Here is a 13,286-nt window from a genome sequence, read left to right on the forward strand (position 1 = left end):
CCATTTCTGAATGGTTTTTAAAGGTGTAGCTTCATTTAAAAATGTGATAGTAACCCAAATTTTGAAGCGCCAACATAGGAATAACAAGTGATGCATATCTGTTACAGGAAAAAGGATACCTACCTTTCTACCAATTTCAAATAATCTTTCTCAGCAACCAGTACTAAAAGTTACAGTACTCCTGATTTCAACTGACAAAGACGTGTTATGGGGCTTGAGTCAATGATGGAGATTCTGAGGTGCTCCCACATACCCTGGTTAAAATTCTGCACTGACATGGAAGAGACAATTGACCAATAACAGACCAAGTTTGTTAAGTTACAAATGATGGAAATACTTTCTCATGCAAAATAATAGGTATAAAATCACTGCAATTTCCCCAAGTTACTTCTTCAATCTATAAGCAACTTTTTACATAAGTGTAGCTAACTGGAGATTTGAGGAAAAAATAGGAATTTTAGGGAAATCAGGGATTGTCCAAAAGTGGACAAATTTAGTTATGGTCCAAAAGCTGACCATGAAAGCATTACCTCTTTTTTAAAAAAAGGGGTTAATGATTTCCAAATCTGACACAGTTCCAAGTGAGATGATCATTCTGGGTTTCTTGAAATGAATTCTTCTGTACCATCTGTAAACTGTCGCTCATATTCTTGTGTACATGTAAAATCATACCAGTTGAGCAATGATTGTCCCATTGTGGATCAAAGTCATGTTTTAATATGATGTAGTTCACTGAAATTGCACTGGAAGCATTAGTTCCCAGCATCACCAAAATAATTTTTGTCAACTTCGCCCCTTTGGAAAACAGCTGGAAAACAACCCCTTTGGGCTAACTGGGGAAACACAAATATTTCTTAACTGTCTTCAATGATCTTTCTGTAAACTGACATTTGACTTGCAACAGATGAAGCCAAGTAATCAGTAGACTATGACTGAAATTGGAACCATACATCTGAAGCAAGTCTTGAACTTGCTTTTCTGTTTTACTTGGAGGTGCAGCATGAGTTTCAAAGCCCTGCACAACCGTGTAACATTCCCTGTGAAATCCTGACTGAATATGGGACATTGTAAAATCAAGTGCTTCAAAGCAGATGCACTTGGAAAATGTGTTTGCTGAATTTGGGTAGCTGGGTTCATTGGTCCCTTTTTGGATGTTTCTGGAAACTTCTCTGTTTCTTGAAAGCTCTAGCATCCACCTTAAAATTTTTCTTCTGAAATTGCATCCAGAATAAGTGTATATTTCATCTAACTGGACAAACTGAAGTGAGTTCAGTGCCACTATAATAAGAGATTTGTCTTCTGTAGCTGAAGACCATCTGACCACTGAAAAGTTTATGTACAGATTGTCTACCGTGTTCTGGATTTTCAACCTACTTAGATACCCACAAGGAAGTTACAATTTTTGACTGTATCATCAAATTACACATTCTCACATGAGAAACTTTTTCTGTATCACTTGCAACCTTTCAAGTTGTATAGAACAGCATTTCTCAACCCATGGGTTGCAAGAATATATGAAAGGGTCACAAACCAACTTAAAAAATGTATCAACAAACTTTAAAAATGGATTCTCCTTTAAAGGAGAAAAACATGGGAAACTGGCTTTTCCCTTGCAGGCTGGCAGAGTTGCAGTCTATGAGGGGCTGCTTGGGGCCCCCGTGCCCTAGACAAACCCCACCCTGCCCCACTCACTGGGGGGTTGGGGCCTAGGGGCAGTAGGTCAGGAGTGAGGGCCACTGGGTCTGGACTGCCCACTGATGTTTACGAATGGGTCCTTTGCAATTAAAAGGTTGAGAACCACTGGTATAGACATCCACACTGTACAGAGGTAGTCCTCAGAAACTGAAACTTATGTTTCCAACAATAAGGGGACTGACTTTGTACCAACTTTATACAATAATTAAATTTGTCCACTTGTCTGTGGCAAATAAATTTCTATTCCAAACTAATGCATTTCTTTATTTGTGCAATCCCTAAAATATCCTTAAGTCCCCAGTTTGCTTGTAGTCAACTGGAGCAGGAACCAAAGGCTAGCTGCCTAATGGTGTTAATATTTCTGAGGCACCCAATCAACCAAAACTTAACATCTTTCCCTGTGCATAACTACGTAAAACAAAGCCATTCTTTCTGCTCATTAAAGTTTGATGATTTTCGATGTCTTTATTTGTCTGAAATTAATAGTGTTGTATGTCCTTCTGTTCCTACTGCTGTTCAGCCTCTAAGAGCAAACTACTGTTTGACTAAATACACTGATGAAGTGTTAACACAGTCTTGATTCTCTAATTGGAAAAAAAGCTCAAGACAAATATGAAAGGCACCAGGTTTCTTGGTAACACCTTGGCATGGTTGATGTCCTTCAAAAATATGGCATGCTAAATTTTTAGTCTTCTTAGAAAACAGAACAAAACAGGAAAATACTAATGAAAAGTACCACAAGACCATTATACTGAAAATGTGCCCTCAAGTAGAGGGTTGGACGGTATATTTACTCAACTAGTTTGTTTAGTAGCATCATATAATCTGGATATTTGAAGGCGGTTGAAAACAAAAGGAGAGAGAGTTGAGATAAAGTCACAAGCCCAATTCTGCAAAATGAGAACTAAAATCACGGAGCTTAAAATCATGAAGGATATTTCTGAAAAAAATTCTTTCGGGTGTATAAATTACAGTAAAAGAAAGAGACTTCAACAAAGTAAAAATTACTGCATTATGAATATGACAACATAAATGTTCATGAAGAGGTCACTGAATAGTACAATTAGCATGGAATTTGGTGGCGGTGACAGTACCATCATTAAAGGAGTACATATTACGTCTAAATCTGAGGATTGACAGTGCCAGACATTGCTATAAGGGTACTGTTATTGTGGCAAGCAACCATGCTACAATGAAAGGAACCACACAAGCTGCATATACCTACTGGTAATATGCTTCATCTGCCTGGAGGCATGCATGCAGCTGCTGCCACCAGAGCCACACCAGGGCTCCAGAGTCTGGTGCAGCTGTTTGCAACCTTCTGGCTGCAGCCACCCTGGGCACCTGCTGCCACACACGGAGCCTGGGCTGCTTGCAGCAGGGCTTGCAGCCTCCCAGACATCTGCTGCGAACAAACTGGGCTCTGTGGCCAGCAGCAGTTGCCCAGAACCAGGGATAGCTATGGCTTGCCAAGCAAAATGGCCCTGCGTGCCATACTCTGGTACACGTGCCGGAGGTTGCTGACTCCTTCCTGGACTAGAGGATTAAACCCAAATCCAAAGTGAAACAACAGACCAATGGGAAAGTGAGCAAAGTGAGACAACTCCACCAAAGTGAGACAACTCCACCACCTGGGATAACAAGGAATAACAGCCACAAATTGATTGAGAGTAGGTTCAGGCTTGATATCAGGAGGCATTACTTTACAGTTAGGGCTGCCAGGCTCTGGAATGGGTTCCGAAGGGAGGTGCTGCTCTCCCCTACTTTGGGGGTCTTCAAGAAGAGGCTGGATAGATATCTGGCTGGGGTATTATGATCCCAGCACTCGTTCCTGCCCAGGCCAGGGGGTCAGACTTGATGATCTGTTCAGGTTCCTTCCGACCCTAGAAACCATGAAACTATTGTATTAAGTACTTCATTACTCCCATTTATAGAATGTACTGTTCCTAAATAAACATTTCCATCCATCCCTAGTCTATAAAGTCTTGATTAGCTGCTGTCACTATTACAGGACTAGCAGTCTCTTTTCTTCCCTATATTCCTTTCCTGGTGGCACATCTCACAAATTTATCTACCCATGATGGAATACCACAACTCTCCCACCATTACAGAAGGCCTTTGGCTACAGCTGTGATACAGAATAGCAAAGCATAGCTCATGGAGTATCTGGCATCTTCCCATTTCTGGGGTATAAATCTGCTTCTGATTATATGTTTGATTTTTATTTTTAAAACTTGATTATTACACACCTGAAAGTTCCATTTCCCTCCAGTACACACAAGCTTAGCATTATGTTGTCTTTCAACATTCCTGATATCACAAAAGAAAAACTGTAAAAATTAAACTGCAGAAAGTGTTTTATACACATAATATGCCACACTACTTAGATCTTTGCCTGTGTTGTTTAATTTGCACAGTGTGGTTTGGCAGGCTGATCTCCCAAAACATGGCAACTTGGCTTTAATAGTACTTTATGTTTGGATTCGATTTGTTTATATTAAATATTTATGAACCATAGCAAAACCTATAATAGTGTAATTATGTCATAAGGTGGAGGGGATGGTATTTTATTAGATTTTTTGGTTTTCATGGCATTCAAAATTTGTAATTCAATAAATGGTCCATCAAAAAGTCATACTCTGGTTAGGAAAGAACTAGACTTTTATAAAGGTCTTATTTGCTTTATCCAGCTATAAATATTAGGCATAGCAACTGAATTTACTGTAACAACACAAGTAAGTGTGAATGAAACAGTAAATTAAAAGCTGTGTGCCTGATAAGAAATTGTGCTTGTTTATCATGGCTTCATTACAAGATGCTGATTTTTCTTCTCCACATGTGGAAACCAACTATAAAAAAATTGTGCCACGCATCCCATAGATCACTTTCATTATAATCTTTATCCTATCAAAAGCAGGTGGGAATTAACAAATTGTTAACTAACCACACATTGCTGGAAGAGTTACAAAACAAGCCAAAAGGAGGTATGGGGATGGTATGAGCTGTTTTGGAACTGAATTATGACTGGCTATGGTCTTGGAGTGCATGGTCACAGGAAATGGCCAAAAAGAATGTGGAGTCTTGAGATGCACAACCTAAATACAAGATTCAGAAGTAGAAAGATTAAAATAAGGTCTGCCAGTAACTATTCCAGATAGACTTCGGGAGGGAGTTCATGAAGCAGTGGGACAATCTCTTAGCTTCTCTACCTCCTCAATCAGCTACCTCCTGCCAAACAACAGGGCTTATAGGCAGGAAAGATGTGATAATATGAATCCCACTAATTGTATCTCAATAATATTAACCAAAGTTATCCCTGTTTTTATACCCTATGTTTCAGAAGAGTGGGTAAGATACGCTTCTGATTCTTTTTGCTAGTAACCACTCAATTTTCAAAGCAATTCAGAAGAACTTTTAAAAACTGCAACTCTAATTTTAACCTAAAATTCTTCCATCATTTTTCACAGGTCCCTTACTTATAACACAGTGCATATTGTAGATAAGAGCTGCTTTTTTCTTAAGAATAATTAAACCAAGATTTCAGCAATTAAAATGAATCCAGTCCTCTTATTGTTTCAATTATCCTAAGTGGTTTTATTCAACTTATAACTAGGGGAACCATAATTGAATGTGTCCTTTTTCTTTATTTGTGTTATATGTACTGCTATCATTACAGGACATGAGATCATGTATTCTGAGCTTTCTTCATTTCGTTTTAGTATTTAAAGGGGAAAGCTTACATTTCCTTTAAAGGAACAATATCAGATAGGTTATACCAAACAGTCACAACTATATATTTTGGAACAGTATTTTTAAAAGATGGAAATATTTTTTTACATAATATAATCATTACGTTGATGTTGATTTTTTAAACATTTTTTAGCAAAAATTTCATGACAGAAACTGTTCTTAATAGGTCCAAGCATTGCTGGAGACTGAGTTACTAAGAGCCCCATGCTGGAGCGACCAACTTGGCTCTTACTGACCAAAGCTAGTTCAGAAAGCTATGTGAGTAAGGAGATGGTCTCCATCCACAGATATCAACATTAAATACCACCCCCCCCAGAAAAGAAATCCTGTTGGCAGCCACAAAATATATCACCAACACCACTTTCTCTCCCCTCCCTCCATACCTGGTGTTACAAGGGCTCCTGACATAGGGATCTATGGAATATTATACCCCATCCCAAATATCATACATCCTGTCATGCCAGATGTGGGAATAGAGATCAGGACTCTCTTCATACCTCCCTACAGGAATCCCTTCGTATCTTCCTACCTCCTGTCTCCTGGGTTGGCGGAGAGGGAGAAAGAGGGGAGAACTGGGAGTGGGGTGTGGGGGGCACAGTTTCCTGGTTCAATGCGAGTGTCTCTGGAAGGAAGGCAGGGGTGAAGGAAAGGCTTCTAGTTTCCCAGGTTCAGCTGGGAGGAGGAAGGAGGGCACTCAGCTATCTTTGGCAATCTCCAGAAGAGGAGAGCCATGCAAAGAACTGTTCTCTTTAGCTCTGGGCCTGGAGACAATGATTCCTTAAATACTTTCCACCTGCAGAACCAGGAGACCAAAGGCAAAGTGCTTAGCTGGCTCCTCATGCTGAGGGAGATCAAAGCCACAAGACTCAGTGACCCCCTTGTCATGCAGCCTGGTTGCAGATCACACTGCTCCACACCATCACAGCAATTATGAACCACTCCAACCAGGGGGCATAATGGGGGGGGAGGAGCATCATTTGAAGTACTTCAGAAGTTGCATCTGTCCAGCACCTCAGAGTGTAAAAGGAACTGGAAACAGTGTAAATAGAACGAGACAGAGGCAAGGCTGCAGCAAGGAAGATAGATAGCAAGTACCTTTAAAAAACAAGAACAAGGCTAAACAGTTAGATATGGGACTGAGAAGAGTGATCTAAATTCATATCACAGATACTTAACCTCTTCATGCAAATGGTCAGACTGACTAAATACGAATAATATTATTTACCCTCTTTTTTTAAAGTCCCTATGGCCCAGGGATGAAAAGCTCCATATCTGTCTTTTGTCTTTGGTTGTTTTTTTGTGTATAACTCTTGTCCTTCTGCCCCTTTGACAGGCATCACATTTCTCACATACAATGCACAGAATTTTTCCAAAAAACAGCAGCTAGAAATTGAGGTGTGCATTATAAGCACGGAAATATGGTAATGACATAAGCTTCTACTGGGAGTGGGACTAAAATTAACACTTCATGTGCTCTATAGGAAGGAGCACAATTCATTCTACCATTCAAAAACAAGATGCATGTCTTAATGGGGTGTGTGTTACATATGAAATATCAAATCAATTTGCAACTTATCAAAACATTTTACAGCAAATTCTTAGGTAATTTTAATGCTGACTTTTCATACATTTGAGAACTACTTTGGAAACAGATTTTCATACATTGCTCACTAAACTCTTAATTCACTGTAGGCTACACAACTAAACAGCATCAAACAAAAAGAAAAAAAAAAGCTTACTTGTAGAAGCGTCCCGTGAATAGGGTTCTGTCGTATACATGGACTAGTATAGTCTGGAAGCCCAGCCAGCAAGGATTGTACAGTGGATGGTATTTGGTTTACCATAACAAATGGAACAAGAGCCCGGCCTGCCATTTCACGTGAACGGTACACAGGTGAGTGGCCACATCTAAAAGATGAAGAAATGTGATGTTTGTTACCCATGTGTAGTGCACTGCTATGGCTACCATTTGACAGTTTCATATGTTCACTGAATACAATTTCTTTAAAAAAAATTCCAAAACAGACATCTAATATGAACGGCTAAATATAATAAATACTAAACTAAACACTACCTCCACAAATCATATTTATAACACTTCCATTAGCTAGTAATGAAAAGGGTCTATATCCAACCATGTAAACCAAAACAGATAAAGACTGCAGTTTGTTTTTCTTTCCTTGTCCTTTTTTAGGCAAATGATGATGGAACCACAGACCTACCTGTTCAGTAACACTCTGTTGCCCATTGTTTATGTTAATAGCAAACTTAATCATATTAGTTTTACTCAAGTAATTCTAAATATTCCTAAAACATTTTATATGCAGATATATATAATGCAGGTTAAAATTATAGTAAGACCAAGCTAAGCTTTCAAACTGTGATATACACTCTTAAGTCATTTACACATTTTCTTTAAAAAATACCCATTGTATACAACAGACAAGACATTGCAAAAATATCTTAAAAGGTGTATTGATAAGCTTTGATAGCACACATACATGCAGGCTAAAGACATTTTAATATTTCATTATGACTTATATTTTAAAAGCCCCAAAAGGCCTTAGACTACCCTTTTTTGTTATTTAAAGTGAAAAATAGTAGTAGTGTATGTCAATTTACAGAAATTACTTACAAAGAGTCCTTCCCACTCCCACAGGGTTGAAGAAATTAGCTTAATTGTAAAAATGGATAAAGCTACAACAAGGCTGAATAGGTTTAAGGTTGGATGAGGAGTATTAAAATGGTAATTTGGTGTTCTGCTATTTATCCAGCACATTACAAGTTTGAGAAAGACAAATCTGAGTAGTTAGCAGATATAAGCAGGACAAAGACCACCTAAATATTTCATTAAAATATGCATTAAGAAGGTCACCTGCTGCAAGTTAGCAACATTTTCTAGAGCATTTCCCAGCCTAATCAATACTTCCAGGCCTATTTATATTGAAGGGAAAAAAACAAACAAATCATAAACCCCAAGTATCTCTAATAATTAATGTACAGATATTAACTTAAAAGTTTATTTTACAGGAAAGGCAAAATACATTTGCAATATAAAGATGGTTTCCTAGCAAGTGAATTCAAAGGATCTTGATCACTTCACTACACAATAGATGTATTTAATTAACAGCACAATGTACCTGGCAATTTATTCATTTGAAGCCATACTGTGGCTCAAAGATACAAGCCTGTACTGGGAGAAGTGCAGAGCTATGCTGTCCCAGAAGCACAACTCTTGGAGCTACTTCATCCTCAGGATGAAACCACATCATTTCCATGAGTCCAATTTTTCCTTATCACCTTTAAGACATCTGTATCAGAGAGGTGATAATAGAAGGCTGGGCAATCCTTGCACTCTGAGGAAGTGCAAGAAGTAAGACTATGGGAAACCTTTACACCACAATCTAAAAAACAGTTTAACCAATTCTGCATATTGAACTTTTGGCTTTTACCTCTAGAAAGCCTCTAAACCTGCAATGACAAGTGCAGAAAAATAGCGGTTTAGTGATAGTAGGACGCCCCCACTCCCAACCCCCCATTTTTTTTAACATGAAGATGCTTCAATTCCACTACACAATAACCTCATTGCAGTAGAAAGTGACGCATCTACAACTTGTTCCCATGTTTGTGCCATACTGTGTTTTATGTTAACTGAGAGAATCTTGTATATAGATGTTTCTTTTCAAACACAAATAACTCTGACATGGTTACAGATGTTTAGTTTCTAATTAACAGTAACTGTATACTCAAGAATGCTCCTCATGGTGTTCATGACCTTTTACAAATGATGACTTCCCAAAGTAATCTGGCATCTATTCAGGAGAAAGAATGGAAAATGGGAAAAATGCCAGTCTACTCTAGCTAGATACCCTGTGCCAGGGCACTTTCTAAAATAAGATGGTTTGGAGGGGTTCCCCTGCCAATTTAACACAGGTAGATAAAATTAAATTCTATATTTTTTCCTAGTAATATAATTAAATATAGATTACAGGACAAATTTTAAGTAACTTAATTTTAAACCATGTCCTATTGCACCTTGCCTTAAACAGAAGCATAACCACATATTTTTGCTAAGTCATACAATTTTCCACATCAAAATTATTGCCAGATTACTGTTATATCTACTAAGGAAATGGGAAAAATAACCACAATAAATAATTATAGTTAACTAAAACAATTCCATGTGAGAGGTAAAATGTTCCCAAGCATTAATCTATGAAAGGAGTTAAGTGCCTAAGGTAGGATGTAGGCAAGTGCTTTACTGCTGCCATGTCTCTATTATGAAGAGCGATGGCTGGAGAATCTATGTAAAAGCATCTGTTGCTTCTCTTCAGCCAATTATGCATTGGGTCTTAACTTCAGGAGGTGGAATGCCCTGGATCCACATCCCAGCATTATTTCCCAATTTTTTCCAGATTGGTTCTGCTGATTATGGGGATCTCAGTAGATGAGGGAAAAGAAGAAATGCAGGTTTTCTTTTCAGTTAAAAAAAATATATGCAGTAGTGACTGAACAGTTTCACAAAAATGCGATCCCATGTATATTGGCACCACATATATTACTGCCCTAAATAAGTTCTAACTTACTGCACAAATAGTCAATTGATTCCAGTGATGCTATTCAGTGAGTGAAATCTTTGCCTCATTGAAGTAAACTGCAAAATTTTTACCGACTTCAGTGGTGTACATTCAACTTCCAAGAGTGAACACTATTATTCAGAAATCAAGAAAATGAATAGTAACAATTTAAACAATCCTAAATTACTAGTAACAAAGTGGCCATAGAGTCAATCTTCTACTTCAAAAACAGGTATTCAACTACTATTACTGTAGCAAATGTGAGATACAGTTATTGGCAAATAAGTTATAAATCACTTTTTTCTGAAAATTATGCTTTCAATAATTAAAGAAAAATTATTTAATGTAATCCAATAATTCTGGACTCTTTTTTTTTGCCTACACAGGTCTTTAAATATAGCTCTTGGTTCAAGAGTCACTTTTCCATCTTATGTTGTGAGCATTTTACCTCTCATATTCTATCTGAGAGGTAAAATGTTTCCAAGCATTAGCTAAGTTAAAACATAAATAAATGTTTTAACTCAAACAATTATTTTGCACAGTTGTAATGTAACAATCTAACCTTAGATGTACAATCTGCTGTGATAAAGAACAATGTGTACCATGGAGTTTCAGTCAATCTGCTCTCTAGTCTCTCATTTGCTCTGGAGAGGAAAATAAACTGCTACTATGCAGTCCTGGGCTGGGCTGGGCTGTCTGCTCCAGAGAGCAGGGCTGGCCTCACCCCTCTGCTCCCTAGATAAGGAAGTGAGGGCTGCCTCACTGGCCTCATTGGCTGCCTCACTGCTCCCCCCTCCCTTCTCCCTGTCCTCCCCCTCCCCCCCAGCAAACCCAGCTGGGGTCTGGGGAGGGGGTTTAAATTTCCCTTCCTCTGAGTACCGAGCTGACCTGCCCTGCTTGCTTACTGCTGGCTGTGACTGTGGACTACAAAACCCAGAGGCACCTGGAAACAAGAAGAGGAAGTAATGAGCAAACCTGCAGAGTCCTGCTGCTGTAATTGTGGACTACAAATCCCAGAGACTTTGGGGGGCAGCAGGAAGAAGCAGCAAACACACAGCCCATGCTGGTTATGTGGCCAGAGAATTGTGGTCTAGCATGCTTTCTCTCCCCCCACACCACCTTCTGGGTTGAGCCACTACAGGTATGTGGCTCCATTTCCTGAATCAAAAGTGAATGTCTGTGCATTTTCTTATTAGTTCAATCGTTGAAGCTTAGACTAACCTACAAAGACTGAATCAATTCAGTCTCAGGCCTTTTGATTGTCTGTATTTAGCCTCAGTATCTCTCCTTAGCATTCTGGAAGGATTTACTATGCCACAGAGCCTCACTTATTTGTATTGATGAGTGGAAGACCAACTTAAGAAAGCTCAATTTTTAATATTAGAAAACAAAATTTTAAAATCATCAATACTGCCTCATAAAATATGCTTAGTTCATTTGGACACAAAAACTGCAATATCTCACAATATAAGGTAACATATACTTGCAGAAGTACTTAATAACATGACATCTCAGAAGAATTATCCTTTTCAGGAAGGTCTAGCTGTGAAGAAGAGCAGCATCACAGAGCTCTACTAGGATCATCTGCTTTTCAAACAAAGGGAGAGTATCAGAAGCTTCTTCTGCATAACAAAAATGTCTCTAAACTGAAAACAGTTTGCATGTCCTGAAGTTTTGTACTGCTTTTTTTCCTGGCATATTAATACAAAAAGGGTTTTCCTTTTTCAAGATATACTACTGATAGAGCTCCATATGTGTTTTTAAAAACAACAATATACTACATTTAATAACCTATCAGTGAACTTAATTTTTTTGGTGTACTTGAAATGTGCACCTCTGGGGTTCCGAAGATATTCAGATTTATGCCGCAACCACAGTACAGAGGTTTACCAAAAGTACATAACATATACTCTGTAACAGTTTATTTCTTAGCAACAACAGGGTAACTTAGACTGGGAATGCAACATTTTGACTGCAGTCTCTCATTCACATATCTCCTGTTATCAGTAACTAAAGTCAAAAAAGGATTTATTGTAGAAAAGTGGGAGGTGGAAAAGGTTGAAACAATAGTCAGGCAACACATTCGATGTAAACAAGTCATAAAACTCCAACTTTGGGTGGCAATTCTGGCATGCTTGTTAGACCAGTTGTAAAGGAGACTCTCACAATATTTGAACCTGGCACTCCTTTCTATAAAACAATATTTCTTCCACCTGGCACTTTACAATAAACATGGGAAATGACCCACAAATCAAATCTAAACAATCTCCAAAGAATACAAAACGTCAGTCACAATCATTTAAACTATTTGCATCTGTACTGAAACCTAGGAGTATTTTAAAGTTAAAAATTAATTAACAGAAACAGTTTGTTAGTAGCAAGGCCAGATTTAACAAACAACTCCACTTTAATTGCTATGTGATCTTTCTTCTCAATTAACTGTGGGGATTTTCTTCCTGACATTGTATAAATAAAACAAAACATACAAGTAACTGGGAGGTGGGTGGAAGAAGTGTGTCTTTTGGGCCTGTTAGCAGGCACTTCATTATTTAGAAAATATTTCCCAGCACTTATGCTCTTCATAGTTAACCTTTGTATAGGCAGGAGAGACTTGAAAACTGGTTTAAGTATAGAGAAAACATATTTTCCTGAAGCTATGGCAATACACATTTCAATGGCCTGAAATATAAACTTGCAGACCAGAGAAGAAAGCACAGCAGGTACTTTCAATGGCATAACAAGCCAAGCTAGAACTCGGGGCAAACCCTGTGGAAGGGGAGGGGGGATACACAGGTTCTGAAAGCAGGGGCAGGGCAGGGGTGCAGGTCCAAGAGCTGGGAGGGAGGGCCCACAGGGCAGAAGGGCACAGGTCCAAGAACCAGGGAGAGAAGGAGAAGGGGCAAGAGGGCAGCCTTCTACATAGTCCTGACGGGGCTGTTGCCAATACATGTGCTCTGCCCATCCCAGCTCTGTCTCTTGGCACTTAAAAAAAAAAAAAATCCCCGCACTCACCAGTTTGAGCAGCAACGATCAGGGCCTCTGAAGGCTCATGACAGAGCTCCCCCATGCAGCACAGGGCAGTGGGGGATAGCAAGGATTGCCTCCTGCCTTGCACCTGTGCAGCAGCAGTGCAGCTCCACTTGGCAGGGTGTCGCATGCTGTCTGGGGCAGTTCCAGCAGTCACCAAGAGCCCAGCACTGCTCAGCCCCAGCAGCCCTAGCTCCCAGACAGTGCCCAGTGCCTTGCCGAGCTGTACTGCCCCCG

At 39.1% G+C, this 13,286-nt stretch overlaps 1 protein-coding gene across 1 annotated transcript in view; it reads right to left on the reverse strand.

Annotated features, from left to right (window-relative positions):
- Positions 1–13,286, reverse strand: part of THADA (THADA, armadillo repeat containing) — a 296,890-nt gene that overhangs the window by 155,966 nt on the left and 127,638 nt on the right. The window contains exon 30 of the mRNA XM_025203203.1: positions 7,185–7,353. Coding sequence (XP_025058988.1) covers positions 7,185–7,353 — 169 coding nt within the window. The remainder of the gene's footprint in view (positions 1–7,184; positions 7,354–13,286) is intronic.

The sequence above is a fragment of the Alligator sinensis genome, unplaced genomic scaffold, assembly GCF_000455745.1.
Source record: "Alligator sinensis unplaced genomic scaffold, ASM45574v1 scaffold377_1, whole genome shotgun sequence".
Taxonomy (NCBI): domain Eukaryota; kingdom Metazoa; phylum Chordata; order Crocodylia; family Alligatoridae; genus Alligator; species Alligator sinensis.